General features: G+C 49.4%; 1 protein-coding gene across 2 annotated transcripts; it reads right to left on the reverse strand.

Moving 5' to 3' along the window:
- Positions 1–1,172: 1,172 nt before the first annotated feature.
- On the reverse strand, positions 1,173–8,156 carry Zp1 (zona pellucida glycoprotein 1). Of its 2 annotated transcripts, none has more exons than XM_060392097.1 (12): positions 7,985–8,156; positions 6,941–7,061; positions 6,276–6,670; positions 6,038–6,199; positions 5,495–5,682; positions 5,232–5,329; positions 3,713–3,840; positions 3,413–3,602; positions 3,172–3,316; positions 1,804–1,885; positions 1,601–1,705; positions 1,173–1,409 (listed from the first exon to the last, which is right to left on the reverse strand). In XM_060392097.1, the coding sequence occupies exons 1-12, from the start codon at positions 8,154–8,156 to the stop codon at positions 1,267–1,269; spliced, it is 1,929 nt and encodes a 642-aa protein (XP_060248080.1). In that variant the 3' UTR covers positions 1,173–1,266. The 2 variants fall into 2 exon arrangements, with proteins under 2 accessions (XP_060248080.1, XP_060248124.1); XM_060392141.1 differs by having other exon boundaries at positions 6,276–6,666; positions 6,940–7,061.
- Between the last annotated feature and the right edge of the window lie 8,512 nt (positions 8,157–16,668).

Raw genomic sequence — 16,668 nt, forward strand, 5'->3', positions numbered from 1 at the left:
TGGATTTGATCCCTGGAAGCTATATAAAGGTAGGAGAGAACCAACTACAGAATTTACAGAGAGTAATACAGACTCTCCACTGTTTATATCCTGGCACACTCCTGCCTCACCCTCCAGGCATATATACACACAACAATATAAAAAGAAAACCAAACAAAAGAATGATGCAAGATATTTACTGTTCGTTTTAACTTGGTTTGTGTGGGCTAGTGAAGCTCAGGTCAACAAAAATGCTTGCTCTGCAAGCCTGATGACCTGAGTTCTATCCCTTGCATCTATTTAAATGTCAAAGGACTGTCAGATGACCCCAATATATGTCTATCTCCCAGTAACAAAACAGATTTTGCCAAGTGCTCCATGTTTGTTTTTGAGACAGGGTCTGTAAGCCTTGGTTCTCTAGGAATTCCTATGTAGACCTAGCTGGCTTCAAACTCAAGAGATCTGCCTGTTGCTATCTCCCAAATTCTGATTAAAGGTGTAGGCCACCTTGCCGGCTTCCCTGTAGACTTTTGACTCAGTCAGGAATGTAAACATGAGATGTTGGCATAACAGTGTCCAGTTTTAGTTTTTGTAAACAGAAGTTAAATACATGCTAACATGATGGCAAAGGCCAGTGAGGTCATCAGGTAAAGATACTTGCTGCACAAGCCTGATGACCAGAGTTCAATCCTCAGAACCTGCGTGAAGGTAAAAGGAAAGAACCGAATCCACAAGTTGTCCTCTGACCTCCACATGTGCCTTTACACACATACAGTAATAATTTTGGAAAGTTAAAAAATAAAATAGTGATTAGAAAATAGAGGAAATATGCAAGCCAGTTAATAGTCCTTTGTTATAATCAAGTATTATGTACTGTGGGTATGCTCATGTAATATGCTCCGCTGGTGTACACTCAGCACGAGCTTTTGCATATCTGACACTACATCTATTGTTACAGTAGCTGCGGCATCATGAGTGACAGGAGCTTCTCACCTCTGTTTCAGTGTACAGAGACACTTGTCATAAAGGTGTCAGGCTGTTGGCTGAAACCTTATGGGTAACGTGACTGTGTAATAGGTGTCATGGTTCTGACTCCAAGGACGAGTTTCTCACGTGGCTCACCCCTGTAATCCCAGAAGAATCACTGAGTCAAAACCAGGCTAGGCCATAGAGTAAGACCCTGTTCTCCCTCAGACACACCCTCAGAAAAGACATACATCAGGTTTCATAAATAACTTTCCCACATCTGCTTTCAGTAGATTTTAGGCAATGGTTTATTGAGCCCATTTAACATCTGGTGCCTTCCCGGAGCTTCTGGGCCCATGCCCAGCTCAAACCCACAAACACACCAGCCCCCAGGACCAGAGTGATGGCCAGTAGCAGGAGGAGCAACCAGAGCAGGAGTCTTGAGCTGGAGTTGGGGCTGGAGCCTGTCAGGGAAGGGGTTGGGAGGTTCATCTGGAGCTGTCTGCAGATAAGGGGCTGCCCTATCTTAGTTCCTCATCCAGTGGAGTTACACCATACCTCTGACCTCTGCTTTCCACATGGCCAGAGCTTACCAGTTTTATCAGCATTTTTAGAGAGGACCATGGTCCTTAGGGGCACACCCAAACCCTGGTACCTGAAGGCTCAAGTTTAGCATCATCCTCAAAGTCCACTGCCCCTGGAGAGCTCACAATGTCCAGGGCCCGGATAGTGCTGTTGTGACCAGAGGATCGTCGACGCCCTGCCCAGGAGAAAAGCTGTCTTCCAGCTCCTGGTGGCCTGACAACCAGCCACAGGTGTAAGGATACATCAAAGAACAAACAATAGCCCCAGACTTACTTGCCATCCCAGAGTCACATGTAGTAGAGCACGTCTCAGGCCCTGCAGGGTGGCAGGCAGAAGCACTACAGAAGAAATAAACCTGGTAGAAAGCAACACAATCAAAGGGGTGGCCTCTGTGCAGCTGTGCTGGCAGCAAGAGGCAGGGGTGAGACTTGGGTGAGCAGAGACTAAGATCATAGCTGCCCCACATCTTTGGGGTTACAAACTGTGTTGTTCCCAATTTGGAGTTGAGACCTTCCTCTTCCTGAGGGCCCAAACCTGCAGTAGGAGACACCCTCTACAAACAGGAACTACTGCATTTAAGAGCTACAGTCCTCTGCCCTCCAGCCCCAGGAGCAGAACTGTTTGTTAGAAGGCAGGGTGTTTTCTTCCCACCTAGCCAGCTAAAAAAGAGGTAAGGTATGGTCAGAGATGTCTGTTGTCTTCTCTTTATCCCTACAGACAATACATGGAGGCAGAAGGGAGGACAAGGCAGCACCACTTCCAAAAACAGCCCAGAGGAGGTGACCAGAGGTAGCACCCTTCATGTAGCAGGTTAGAGCCTCTTGGCTTGGGAGGCAGCACAGAAGTAGGAGTGAGGCGACTCTCAGCCACCCTCAGCGCTGCCTACCAGTGGGACCAGTCCCTACCCGATTAGTTAAGGGCAGGGATTTGAACATGAGAGATCTATGAACACTGACGATATGATATGTTGTGCTATTGATCATGGGTTGGATCATAATAGTGTTTTTTTTTTTTTTTAATGGTGCCATTTGTACACTATACGGAAAAAAAAAAAAAAACCCTAAGGATGAAATACCCTAAGTACATCCATTCTTATCTTCTGGAGAAATTGCTAGGTTATAAAATCAAAGCAGAAGAAAAAGGAACACATTATCATTTCTAGGATCAGAAGTGAGACCACACAAGGATACCACAACTGATGTTCAGATTGAGGGTTGATTGTAGTCACAATAATGTTTCCTTCTAACGTTCAGTTGCTTTGCATAGGTATGCGTGTATAGGGGAATGCGCTTGCCACAGCACACATGTGAAGGTCAGAGACAAACTGGAAGTTAGTTCTCTCCTTCCACAACGTGGCTCCATCCGGAGAGCGAACTTAGGTTAGCAGACTTGGCAGCAATGACCTTTCCTTCTGAGCCATCTTGTTGGCTACCCCTCTCCGGTGTCTCCCAAGCTGTTTGTGGGTCATCTCTCGGAAGACCTTGCCTCCTATCCCATGCTCTTGTTCCAACACTTGGTAAAAGCCATCCCCCGAGCTGGGATCTTTCCACTAGCTTGTAGGGTGCTGGAAGGATGTGGTGGTGACCAGCTCACTACCACTGAACAGGGACATGGGGCATGAAGAACAAAAGGTCTTCCTACCTGTCCCGTAAGGGCATTCTGGGAGCTGGAGTCCAGGAGAGTGAAGGTGGCAACGGTGAAGCGCTGGTAGTGAGACCAGAAGGGCAGCTCTGCCCTGTCTGCAGCTATCAGTTGTGTTCTGTAGTTGTCACCCTTGAAGGGACACCTGGATTGAAAAGTCCAGAATTCTCTTTAAGGAGGTGTGGTGGGCAGGAAGACCCCCTCCCCCGGAGTGCAACTTAAGTCACCTTCTGCCACTCACCCATCTGACAGAATGGGCCATTGTGGATGCTGGAAGGCGCTGGCAGTGGGAGTGGCCCAGCACTGGTGTAGTACCAGGACCAGACTGGGGTCAGTTCTCTGCAGGAGCCGGACCTCTACATGGACTGGTTCCTGGAGCAGTCTCACGAGAGGATAGTCACTCTCCTGATAGTAGGAGCTGAAAGTCTCATCTGCAGAGACAGGGCCTTATGAGCTTAGGACACACTGTACATCAAGGCATTAGAGGCAGGAATAGAAAGCAGCGGGTGGGATGGGGTGGGGTGGGGGTGAGAGGCTGTACCCTTGGCAATCCTCAGCTCCAGCCGCAGGGGTCCAGACTGGGTCACAGGGGCAGGTGGTGGGGGCGAGAAGATAGATGCCTGGATGGGCAGGAAGTCGCTAGCATTGAAGATACAGCGAACATTAAGCCTAGAAGTGCAGGAGCAAGAGGTTGGGGGACCGTAAATCAGAGCACCTGTTTACTGAATCACCACATCCAAGCAATGGATACAGTTTACAGCATCCTCCCCAGGGTGCAGAGATGCTCCCAGAGCCATCGCTAGGGCCTGTGGATATCATCGTTCACCCTGCTCTTCTGACCACCTGTTCTGCCCGGGACAGCTTGAGTAGGTCTACTCCAGGTTCCAGGTACAGTATCAGGACAACAGGGCTCCATCCTAGCACTTGGGGGCTTTGAAGCCTGGTGGAAAGACCTGGATTGTAGAGACTAAGCCTCATTTATCCTTTTCTCCCATTGAGAGCCTCTCGTGAAGATTGTAGAGGCTACAAGACGGTGCCTTGGGGTCTTGTTTCTCCTTGCAGTTGGCCTGTCAGTGTCTTGTGTCTTCCTCAGTACCCTGCATGCCACGTGGTCACCAATCCAGGCCTCCTGCCCAGTGCCCACCAATGATGTGTTTGTTAGGGAGCTGTAGTAATTGTACCTCTACTATCTTGTGCCCCTCTAGCCTAACTCCGACAGACTCTAGCCATCCTCCAGTACTTCTGATTTCCTCGCCCGCAAAGTCCTCGATGCTGTGCCAAAATGGGCTGCGTCAAGCACTTAAGTCTGAGAGCTTAAAACGTGCTAGCAGGCTTGTGTCCTCATCTCTGGGCCATAAATACTTTGTGCTGAAGCAAAAGACATTTTCACCCTGACAGTAGTCTCACACCCTAATCCTGTGGCAGACAGTGTTGGAGAGAACCAGGTATTCATATGATCCCAAGTACAGGCTTTGTACAATTCATGGCTAATATACTGGCCCTCTCTGGCAGAGCACACAAGTTGGAGTTAAGTGCCTGGCCCTGAAAGCTCAAAGCCAGGTGTAAGAGGGGCAGGCTCCCTTGGGGTCACCCTAGGCAGCTGGGATGGGTTGTGGCCCCTGAGCTAACAGGTCCAGGAGGCCTCTTCCTTTAGGGTTCTTCTCCCAGTCCCTTCCTCCACCACACCTTCAGATGCCTCCGTCTGAGGTATAGTCACCTCATCTGTGGTGTCATTGCCTGATGGCAACAGCCACACCTCTTACCTGGGGCCTGGAAGGGATGCCTTCAAATACTGAAGGCTTAGTTCTTAGAGGGATAAAGGCCAAGGGATCTTTGGGGGAGCTGCTATTGGGTATCCCTGGGGCATCATATACAGACATACCCAGAAGTCTTAGCCTCACATCTGCCTGGTACGGGAGGCTCCAAGAGATACAATTAGCTCATTTAGGGTCACACAGCTAGGCAATACCAGAGTTAGGTTTTGTCCAAGCTGGCTCCAAATCTGTGCCGAGCATTCCACATCCTTTAGACCCAAGGCCCGTAACCCAGCTACCACTCACCGGAAGACACTGTCCCGAGTGATGGAACCCTGTGGCCCCTTTTGGACATCAATGTTAGACACCAGCTGGTTCTCATAGATGAGCTGTTCACCAACCACCTAGGGAGGAAGGAGTGAGCGAGGCTCCCTCGGGGTGGGATTCTCTTCCAGCACGCATCCCACCCCCTACTTGGGCATGATGATGCTACAGAGGTTGAAGGGGTAGCTGGCAGGTGAGGCCCCTCAGGAGATGGGGCTCAACTCCAGCTCAAGTTCCACTCCTACCTGGATTGCTGTTCCACAGAGGGTAAAAGGGACATGGAAGACCACAAAAGCACTTGTCTTCTGGGTAGGGGGGCATCCATTGGGGGCATAGGCCAGGTAGACATCGTCCAGTGTGACCATGTGTGTCCGGGCTATTTCTTGCGACACGACCAGGGTGAAAGAGCCACTTCTGAAACACTGGAGAGTGGCTAGGACAAAGAGATCCAAGAGGTAGACCAGGGCCCTGGGACTCAGTGTCTCTTCAGCTCAGGAATAGATGATGGGCTCGGTACTAAAAACCAATATCTAATCACTAGCTGGAGTCAAGGGATTTGGACATTCATCTTCCCACTGTTGTCCTAAGCAAATGCCTAGGAGCTGATGGAACAAAGGATTGATGAATGCTGCAGAGCAAGGTCAGGGTCAGTAAGAAAGGCACCTAACAGTGCCCCTGGGCAGGTGCTCCTCATGAGGGTGTCTGCCTCTACTCGGGAGCTGGGTGGAAGGAAGACTTCCATACCGTGACAAAACCTAGAGGAGCATGCTTGGGATGAGAGGTTGTACCTGTGTTGCCATAGTAACAGGACACTTCTCTGGTGTTGTCATAGCAGCAGCCAGCCTGCTGACAGGCTTCCTTGGAACTACCTTTCACCATACAGGGAATGCGCTCAGAGGCTACCTGACACCGCTCCTGGGGCAGATGGGTACCTAGGGTTGGTGACAGACCTCAGTGAAGAAGTGACACCTTAGAGCCCAAAGGCCCCAAGACACAGGCATGTGTACACAGAGAACTCCCACGTACCTACAGGTCCCCAGGGCCCCGAGATGCCCCACTGGGGATGAGGCGTGGTGGCTCCAGCAGATCCAGATTCTGGGGCTGGTGGAGCAGGAGTTGAATGGATGAAACTGTGCTCTGGGTACAATGTACTGAGAAGAGTGTGCTCAGACGCAGCCGAGGTGTGGTTAGAGATGAGGTGGAGGGCAGAAGGCTGGGGTGTGGACGGCTGGGGTATAGATGACTGGGGTGTAGGTGGCTGGGGGGTGGGCGGCTTGGGGGTGATGGGTGGAGCCAGGTAGGGGTCCGGAGTCAAGGTGTCTGGTTTGGGACAGATCAGAGTGACATCTTGTGCCGTATCCACACGGCCACTGGGTAGTATGGCTTGCACGAACACCCTCAAGCGGAACCGTCCATCCTGCAGGTGAGAGGGCCATAGAGAGCAGCTGACTACGGCCACCTGACACTTCAGGTGAGCGCTGGGCTGGAGGCCAGAGCAGGAGGCTATACCCAGGCCTGGAGTGGTTGCCACCTGACAACCACTAGTGGGAACTGAGCAGCCCTGGTAGAGGGGGAACTAATTTGTGGCATGTCTCGGGATCTCCTCTGTCACCTACACCCTCCCCCACCCATCATTGTCTCTCTTCTCTGCCGTGAGGTGGCTGCTGGGACAAGCTCCCCGTGACCTTACATTCTCAAGCACATGGCAGCCTTTGTAATCAGCGGAGAGTACTGCAGGCTCTTGGGGCTCAGAGGTGACCCAGTGGTAGCAGACAGAGCAGTTATTCACCTCAAACCGGTTCCCAAATTCGTCTGGGTAGGGGGAGGAGATGATGGAGGTTAGGGGAAGACAGGTGCTGGAGAGCAAGGCTGCAAGGAACCTCTGAAAAGCTCTGGACAGAAGCAGGCTTGTTTCAAGACCTAGTTTTGCTTGCTAGCTCAGCAGAGTGGCCTTAGATAAGTGTCTTTTCCTTTCTGGTTTTGGTTTTCGCTTCTGCCATTGGCTCTTCGTATCAGGCGCAGACTGAACACCTTATAGTCTAAGTTTAGTTAGCCATGGCATCTGGGAGTCCCAAAGAGCCAGAACTTTCTCGGGCACACACAATAAGGGATAGAACCAAGCTGGTTCGTTATCTTAACTGGCTCAGTCACTCACTTGGGGACACCTGCTAGTTGCTCACTCACTTTGTGAGCCACTGTGTGGCTGCTGGGAATTGAACTCAGGACCTCTGGAAGAGCAGACCATACTCTTACAGTGAGCACCAGCTCCCCCACCCACGCACCTGCCCCTTGCCCTTCTCTTTTAGTGCACAGGGCACTCGTTCCCACCTTGCAGGTTTTGCTCTGAAAGTGCAGATTCAAACTGTCACACAGAACCCCCCACCCCTATGCCCATTCTCTTCTTTAAGTCACACCCTCAAGGGCTCTTGCATTCAGAGTGGTTTGTAGACCTGAAGCTTGCAGCCACAAGCTAAGCCTGAAGTTCAGAACCCAGCATTTTAGAGCAGGAGCCTGCCTTTTCCACAGGTGATTCCTGTGCTCAGGACCTCGGGAGAGTCTGCTCTGGCGGATGCCTCCCTATCTCCGTGTGGAAACAAGAGGGCAAGAGGATGGCTTGTAATCCCCTGAATGGCTGCACTCTGCTCTTTCAGGGAAGAGGTCTCACTCCCTCCTTGCAGCACGCTAGCCTTGGGGCTGGGGCTGGGAAGTTGGGACAGGTGTCTTCCAGCACTCACCCAGAACCTTGAAGTGGATAGTCTGGTTTGACCTGGGGAACACCAGCAGCTGCATGCCCTGCACCCCACAGTCATAGCTGTATCCAAGACTAGGCTTGGGGTTCAGATGCTGACCCAGTCTCAGGGGAGACGCCACCATCAGAAGCAGAGCCACAAAGCAACTCCAGGCCATGATGGAGACTCTTCCCAGCATGCACAGCGGATGCCCACAACAGCCCCTGAGGCTTCCTCATCAACCAGCTGGGGTGGGGGGGCACACCCTTATGTGGATTAGGCAGTGAGTGGCAGCCTCTGAGGGCGAAGGGGTTCCACCTGGGGGAGCAGCTGCCTAGCCTTCAAGGGGCTATAGAGAAACTCCTTCCCCTGAAGGAAGCAGGGGAAGGCGCCTTCTCTCCTGGGTCTATCAGGGATCTTCAGAAAGCTGCACTTGCCCTCTCAACCCAATTTTCTGTGGCAGCTGGGACTGCCCAGGGATTTCTAGCAAAGAGGCTGCAGGAGGATCCAGGACAGCAACCACGGTCCTGAATGCCTTGGCCAGGTGCTTCCCAGGTGTGGGAGCTTCCTGCCCAGGAAGCCTCCTGGGGTCCCCTCTGCCTGTCAGGATCCTGGGAACAGAATGGGCGATTACTGCCCCTACCCAACCCCAGCTCCTGGGAGAAGCTGGCAGTGTGCAGGGCAGGGGGCGGTGGGTAATCAGAGATGGGTGGTAGCACCTCTCAGGGTCCCCTGGGCCAGTTAATCGTTAACTGTCACAGGGGAACATCTTCTGTTTGAAAAGTGAAATCCCAGATACATGAGTATCTGAAGTGTTCTGAGCACCAATGCGACCACAAAAGTGGAAATCTGTCCCTGACTTTGTGAGCGGTCATAGTCAACACACACGTGCACACGCTACGGTATAAGTCACAGTTCGGTTGCTGGGTCTCCATGGTGATACATGCCTGTAATCCCAGCACCTAGGAGGCTGAGGCTACGGAAGGAGGTCAAGTCTCAAAAACAGCAATAAACAAGACTGCCACTACCAAGAATATCTCCAGCCTATTGCGTAAAATGTATACGGGACATAAATGATTTTCTGCTTACTCTAGGGTGCCGTCCCTAGGAGCTAGGGAGGTAACTCAGTGGGTGAGAGTGCTTGCTGTGCAAGTATGAAGACCTGAGTTCAAAACCCCAGCACCATGTAAAAAACCTGGTATTTGTAGCCACATTGCTCTTGGGGCCAGAGATAGAAGGATTACTGGGGTTTTCTGGCTGCTAGCCTAGTCCAGATTCACTGAGAGGTCCTTTCCCAAGGGTGGTAAAGCAGGTGTGCTGGGTTATCTTTTGCCAACTTGACACAGGTTAGAGTCATCCGGGAAGAGGAAACCCCAACTGAAAAGATGCTCCCATCAGATTGGTCTATAGGCAAGTCTGCAGGGGAGTTTTCTTGATTGGTGATTGATGTAGGAGGGCCCAGGTCACTGTGGGTGGTGTCACCCCTGGACAGGTGGTTCGGGTTATATAAAAGAGCAAGCTGAGCGAGCCATGAGGGCAAGCTAGTAAGCAACATTCGTTCCTCCATGGCTTCTTCCTGTCCTGACTTCCCTCTGTGATGAACCTGCAAGCATAAAATGACATAAACCTTTTCTTCCCCAATTTGCCTTCAGTATTTATCACAGGAGCAGAAAACAATCTAAGATAGTGGGGTACCAGATGTCCACCTCTGGCCTCTACTCATGCCTGTACTCACATGACACACCCACACCCACCCACATCTGTACCCCCTCCCCCCATATAAAACACTTCTAGTCCCCAAGCAGTTCAGATAAGGATGCTTAAACATAATGAATAACATAATAAATTAAACATAAATAAAATAATAAGAATAGATAATCAATGTGACATCTTAGACACTGGGAGAGCTCAGGAGATGTATCTACCAGGATTATTGACAGTAATAAATGCCTGGCACTATTAGAGCCATAGCAATAGCGACAGGGAAAGTGGTGAGGGGTTTCCAGTCTTCTTGGTTTTCTGGTCAACATTTATAAGAGATATCATCTGTGAACACACAAGAACGGGCAGGTGGGTACCAAGGCTGCGCTAGCCTCTCACTTTCCCCCAGCCTCTGAGGGAAGGTGTCATCTTTGCCTTCAGAGCACTAATTCACCCAGACCCCACCAGAGTCTGAGTTCAGCAAAAGCTGGTAACATGGGTCATTAGTGTCCATGCAGACAGCATGTCATTAGGTCATTAGTAGTTCCAGGCTGGCTGCAATCTAATCGATACGCCTTCCCACTTGTGACCTGGGTGTGTCTTTTTTTTTTTTTTTTTCAAGACTCAGGCTTCTTGTTTGGTAACTGGGTGAGCAAGAAAATCCAAAGACACCCATAATGGGTGTATTGAATTATATTTGGCAATGACTTAATACATGACTTTAAAGCATGGCTCTGGTGACGCTGGCTGAGCTGGAGGAGGCTGGGAGGGTGGCCACTGAAGCAATGCAGGGAGAGGCTCCCACCTGGAGTATGATGGGGTGAGATGGAGTTCTGAAGGAAAGCTGGCTTCAGAAACAGGGTGTTGGGCAGGAGAGATGGCTCTGCAGTTAAGAACACTTTTACAGCAGTCCTGGGTTCAATTCCCAGGACTCACGAGGCTCACAGCCATTCATAACTCCAATTCTAATGGATCCAGTACTCTGTTCTGACCTCTGTAGGCATCAGCCATGTTTGTAGAGCACATAGACAGATTCAGGCAAAACACTCACACACATTAAGTTAGTAAGCAAATAAAGTTTTAAAAACTTTTAGGGAAAAAGAAACATTTCCAAGTTGAAAAAGAAGAGTGGGGCTTAGGGCTAGAGATGCAGCTCAGCTGAGCTCATGAGGTATGCAGGAGGCTCGGGTGCAAATTAAACGGGAGGTGGTAGCATACACCTGTAACCCAGCACTCTTTTTTTTTTTATTTTTTGTTTTTACTTTATTTATTTATTTATTTATTTATTTATTTTTATACAGTGTTCTGTACTGCACGCCAGAAGAGAGCACCAGATCTCACTATGGATAGTTATGAGCCACCAAGTGGTTGCTGGGAATTGAACTCAGGACCTTTAGGAAGACCAGCCAGTGTTCTTAACCTCTGAGCCATCTATCTCTCCAGCCCCCAGTACTCTTTTTAAGGTGGAGGCAGGAAGAACAGGATTTCAAGGTCATCCTGTTATATAGCAAGTTTGAGGCCAGCCTGGGCTATGTGAGTAAGATTGTGTCAAACAACAATCCAACAACAAATATGACAACCAAACAACCACACAACAAAACAAAACAGGCTTGGTAGAGAAGGGTCGGATAGGAAGAAGATATGACGGGGGATGGGAGGTGGGGAGCAGCCAGGAAAGTGGATTTCTCTACATGAATGATGTTTCATTAGGGCAAACACTCTGCCACTGAGCCACATCCCTAATTGTAATCTGGCCGCTTTGAAATAATCTTGGGCAGCCAGGCGGTGGTGTTGCATACTTTTATCTCTGTGAGTTCGAGGCCAGCCTGGTCTACAGAGCAAGTTCCAGGACAGCCAGGCATACTCAGAGAAACCAGGTCTCAAAAATTAAAAAAAAAAAAAAAAAAAAAGAAAGAAAGAAAAGAAAAGAAAAGAAAAGTTAGGCTTTTCAAGCTCACGGAAAAGAAACCCGGGTAGCCTTCTCCTGCAGTGTTGATGCCACCTGTCTGCATGCGTTCTTAGCCCCTGCGTTCTTCTCGGATCTGTGTGCATGTGTGTGTATGCACACACATTTCCTTCTATGTGATCTGAGAGTTGTGCAAGCGGGTTCTTCTTTACCTTTTGTCACATGCATCCATTTATGTTGGTAAACTGTCGCATGCTGTTTGAGTTCATGAGAAGCAGGGGTTGCCCTCCCCCATTTCAGACCCAAATATGTTTATGTCAAATGTCCTCCAAAGTTCCCTGACCTGGGTCAGGCTGGTTCTCCAGCTCTAACAAGGAGGAAGGAAAACAGCAAACAGTCCAGGCCAAAGACTGGCCCTATTAGAGGCCCATTCCATAGGAGAGAGCCAACCCCTGTCGCTATTAATGGTCCTCTGCTCTGCTTATAGACAGGAGCCTAGCGTAACTCCTCTGAGAGGCTTCACCCAGCAGCTGATGGAAACAGATACAAAGACCCACAGCTAAACATTAGACAGAGCTCAGGGAGTCCTATGGAAGAGTTGGGGGAACAGTTGAGGGAAGCGGAGGTGTCGAGCACTCCACAAGAAAACCTATAGAATCAACTAATCTGGGTCCGAGGGAGCTCACAGAGACTGAACCATCAACCAAAGAGCATGCGTGGACTGGTCCTAGGACCCTTGCATATATGTAACAGATCCAAAGTTTGACCTTCACGTGGGTTCTCCAACAACTGGAGCGGGGCCCTCTCTGACTCTGACGCCTGCCTTTGGATCTCCTTCCCCTAACTGGGCTGACTTGTCTGGCCTCAATAGGAGGCTAGGGTGGGTTGGAACCCATGGGGGACCTCCCCCTTTTTTGAGGAGAAGGAGAGGGGAGAATGGAGGGACTGGGAGGAGATAGGGGGCAGCCATCAGGATGTAAAGTAAATAAATAAATGGAGGGGGAAGAAAACCCCAACAACAAAACAGTGCACCCTGAAGAGTAGCCTAGACCATAAACTATTTCCAGCCCAGGCTACCCTGCTTATCCCATAATACAAAAATGCCTACAGTGAGAGAGAGAAGGCGGGTACTGATACACAGAGAGAGGTGTGCTCTGCCCAGAACTCCAACATGGCTTCAGCAGGGCTCCCCACTTGCTTTCAGCTGGGTGCCTGTAAGTGCTGGCTTTGATGGTAGGTCTCTGCTGCTCTTTGATTCTTTCTTTGGAAGTTGCAACCAAGTGGGGCTTCCTGGGACTCTTAATCGAGAACTCCAGCTGCCAGCCTCAGCAGGGTTTCCCCACTTTTTGCTGCTGGAGGTCTGTAAGCCCCAGATCTGACAATGTTATTGTTTGTTTGCTCTCTCTCTCTCTCTCTCTCTCTCTCTCTCTCTCTCTCTCATTTGGGCTGCTCTAGTCATCTCTGCTGGGTGCTCTGAGTGCCTGTTTGGATGGTGTTTTGCCATCTGTTGCTGCTCTTCATCTGCTGCTCATTGTTTATTCTTTCACTTTTTCTGTACACTTAAACCCACTCAACACCAAGAGCACGGCTGTCACATGCTGTTTCTCAGACAGTGCAAAGCACCTCTAATCACGTGAATGTGCGCTTTCTTTTAAAAGGATGTAGCTACGGTAAACTGATCAAAATCAGGAAATCAACACTGGTTGAAGCTCAGTTGTCTAATCTATAAACTTTATCATGTAACATTTGTTTTGATAAATATTTGTGTACATCTGTCTGTCTCTGTGTGTCTTTCCTCTCTGTGTATGTCTGTATGTCTCTGCGTGTATAAACTGTCACATACAGTTGCAAATGAAGGAAAATTGATTTCAAGAGTAGGAGTTTGGAGCCAGGAAGGCATGGTGGTGTACACTTTCAGTCTCAGCACTCCAGAGACAGAGGCTGACTGATCTCTGAGTTGGAGGCCAGCCAAGTCTACCCAGTGAGTTCCAGGACAGCCAAGGCCACACAGGGAAACCCTGTCTCCAACCCTCAACCTCAGCCGCAAAAGACTTCTATAGCAGAGGACAGTGTTTCCTAGTCTGGATTCCATCCAGGATCAGGAGGAGCTTCTCTGATGGGGACAGTCCACCTGTCTTCCTCATCATCCGCACCCCTGGCTTTTGGACCAGCCACTTTGTGTGGATTTGCCTGGTGTCTTCCCAGATTAGATCCAGGAATCAGATTACACATTTCTGGCAGTTTTCGTCAGCCTGGCTGCTGTAACAAAACACCAAACACCTGCTGCCTAAGAAAGGCATTTATTTTCTCACAGTTGGAGAAGCTGGAAGTCCAAGGTCAAGATGACAGCCCATCTGGTTTCTTCTGAGGCCCCTCTCCTGGGTCTGCAGATGCCTAACCTCTTACCATGCCCTCATGTAGCATCCTTTCTACATGTGCGAGTTCCTCGTGTCCATTTGTGCGTCCCAGTTTCCTTCTTTATAAGGACTCCCGCCAGACTACATTAGGTCTCTGAGGTCACTGGGTTTAAATAGTGGCTGCTCGGTTTCTCTACAGAAAGTTACCAGGGCTGTATCTTCAAAAGTCTTAGAAGTAGATGCTTACACCCTGTGCATGCATCCTGCTCCTCCTGGGGTGTGTGTTTGAGTGTGTGTGTGTGTGTGTGTGTGTGTGTGTGTGTGTGTGTGTAGTGGGGGTTGATGAGAGAAAGCGATGTAACTGCTTTTCTCTTCTCTCTGGACAATGAAGAAAGAGACTGGTGATGGCTGGGGTGGGCTTAAGTCATAACAAAGATTTGTTTTCTAACTGTGGAAGCGGTAGCTGAAGAAAAGCGGTAGCCTGCTCACATCTGGGACAGATGTTGTTTGTTTGAGGAGGGCCAAAGGCTCGGTGGCCAGCCTGTGTCACTGTCGGGAGGTGCTAGAGCCTTTAGGAGGGAGGGTCTAGTAGAAGAAAGTTATGACAGACGCTTAAGACATGACCTTGAAAGGGACATTGGAACTCCCGTTTCTTGTGCTCCCTCTGCTCCCTGGCTTCATGGGGTGAGCAGTTTTGCTCTGTCGTGATGCTGTCTTCCTCACAGCAGTCCCAAGACAAGGGCCTGATGAACCATGGGGTGGTAGCTCTGAAACAGTGAGGTAAAATGTAAAACCTTGTTCTCCATGAGTTGACTTTTTCAGATGCCTTGTCACAGCGATGGACAGCAGACCCACACAGATGCCTTTGAGAAGAGGGCATCCTGGTTACAGTTCCACAGCAGTGCCAGCGTTCCTGGGCACCCGAGCTCACCTGGGAGGGATCCAGCTGCTCAACTCACCACATGGAGTTTGTGAAAGTATCTCTTGTCTGCTCTGTGACTTGCTTTCCTCCTCTGTAAATGGGGATAGTGACAGTGCTGAATTCATAGAGTTGGTAGGGAGAGTTTTTTTTTTTTATTTATTTTTTATTCAGTTGTAGACTAGTGGGTTTAGAACTCAGGCTCTTTCTATCTCCAGTGCTAGAATTATAGGTATGAGCAGAAATGCTCAGGTCTCATTTAAAAAATTAATATTAAGTATTTATTTATTAAATTAAGTATTTATATTTACATGCTTTTCATTTTTTTAAAGAGGGTCTCACTCTTCTCTCTGACTTGGCAGGAACTGCCTGCATAGCTGGGGTTAGCCTTTAATTTCTGATGTTCCTCCTATGGCTGCTTCCAAGCATTGGGATTACAGGAGTCTGTCAGTACATCTGTCTTAATTAATTAATTAATTAATTTTTGTATGTGTGCATGCACACATGTACTATGGCACACATGTGGAGGTCAGAGGACATCTTTAGAGTATCAATTCTTTTCTACCGTGAGGGGCCTGGGAATTGAACTCAGGTTATCAAGGGCCTAGGAATTGAACTCAGGTTATCAAGCCGGGCAGCAGGCATCTTATTTTTATTTATTTGGTTTATTCAAGTCAATATCTCACTGTGTAGCTCCGGCTGTGCTGGAACTATGCAGACCAGGCTGGCCTCAACATCACAGAAGTCTGCCTGCGTTTGTCCACCAAGTGCTGGAATCAAAGGTGTGTGACCCAGTTATTTTTACTTTTAAAAGCTGCACATTGTTTTCTCTCCTCCCCTCTCCTCTCTTTTCCTCTCCTCTCCTCTCCTCTTCTCCCCCTCCCTCTTTCTTTCTGTCTTTCTTTTTTGAGACAAGGTCTCACTATGTAGCCCTGGCTGGTCAGGAACTGGCCATGTAGACCAGGCTGGCCTTCAACTCGGAAGTCTGCCTGCCTCTGCCTCCCCAGTGCTGGGATTAAAAGAGCTGGATTCCAGACCCAGGATGTAGTTCATTTTTTTTTCTTTTGTAATTATGTGCATAGGTATGTGTTTGTGAATGCAAGTACAGCTCATACAGACCCAGCAGAGGGCGCTGGATCCCAGGAGGTGGAATTCCAGGTGGTAGTGAGCTACCTGACGTGAATGCTGGTACTCAAACTTGGGTCCTCTCAAGAGCAGCACTTGTTCTCAACCACTGGGCCATCTCTCACTCCCCAATCTGTAAAGCAAGACTGAGAAGAAGGCATGGTGGCAGATGCCTGTAATTCCAGCACTTGTGAGGGAGGAGGCTTAGGACCTCAGGGCCTTCCTTGGCTACAAGGATGAGTTTGAGGCTAACCTGGGAGGCATGAGATCACCTCTCAATAAAACCAGCAATAGCAAATGAACATAACTAGGATGCTGAGATATTTGAGTGTGTCACTTATCCACGCCCTTTGTCTTCTCTGCTAACTCAGCTCACCCAGGGGCAGAAGGAAGATGCCAGATGAAGATGGGGCCTGTCTAGATAACTGGGGGAGTCCAGCCTATGGCAGCCATGTACCCCTGCTGACAACTTCATTTCAGATTTCTCTGGCTTCCAGATTACATGAGAATAGTATCTATCCTTGAAAGCCCCCTAGTGGGTGGAAACGTGGTATGACATCACCAGGGAGCTAACATATGGCTGTTGCTCTGATGAAGATTAAATTGTATGTGGACAGGGCATAGATAGAGGGGGAGTCCAGGCCTGGCTGCTTTTCTTCTTTCTCCTCATTCTCATCCTCCT

Source organism: Meriones unguiculatus, chromosome 1 (assembly GCF_030254825.1).
Source record: "Meriones unguiculatus strain TT.TT164.6M chromosome 1, Bangor_MerUng_6.1, whole genome shotgun sequence".
Taxonomy (NCBI): domain Eukaryota; kingdom Metazoa; phylum Chordata; class Mammalia; order Rodentia; family Muridae; genus Meriones; species Meriones unguiculatus.

What these genes read in the sequence shown, in the direction of transcription:
- Zp1 (XM_060392097.1), bottom strand. Translation starts at nt 8,156, where the DNA reads ATGGCCTGGAGTTGCTTTGTGGCTCTGCTTCTGATGGTGGCGTCTCCC. An exon ending in TGGCCCATTCTGTCAGATGG is followed by an intron (nt 3,317 to 3,412) that starts GTGAGTGGCAGA and finishes TTTTCAATCCAG; the next exon opens with GTGTCCCTTCAAGGGTGACA. An exon ending in ATGTGACTCTGGGATGGCAA is followed by an intron (nt 1,706 to 1,803) that starts GTAAGTCTGGGG and finishes TCTCCTGGGCAG; the next exon opens with GGCGTCGACGATCCTCTGGT.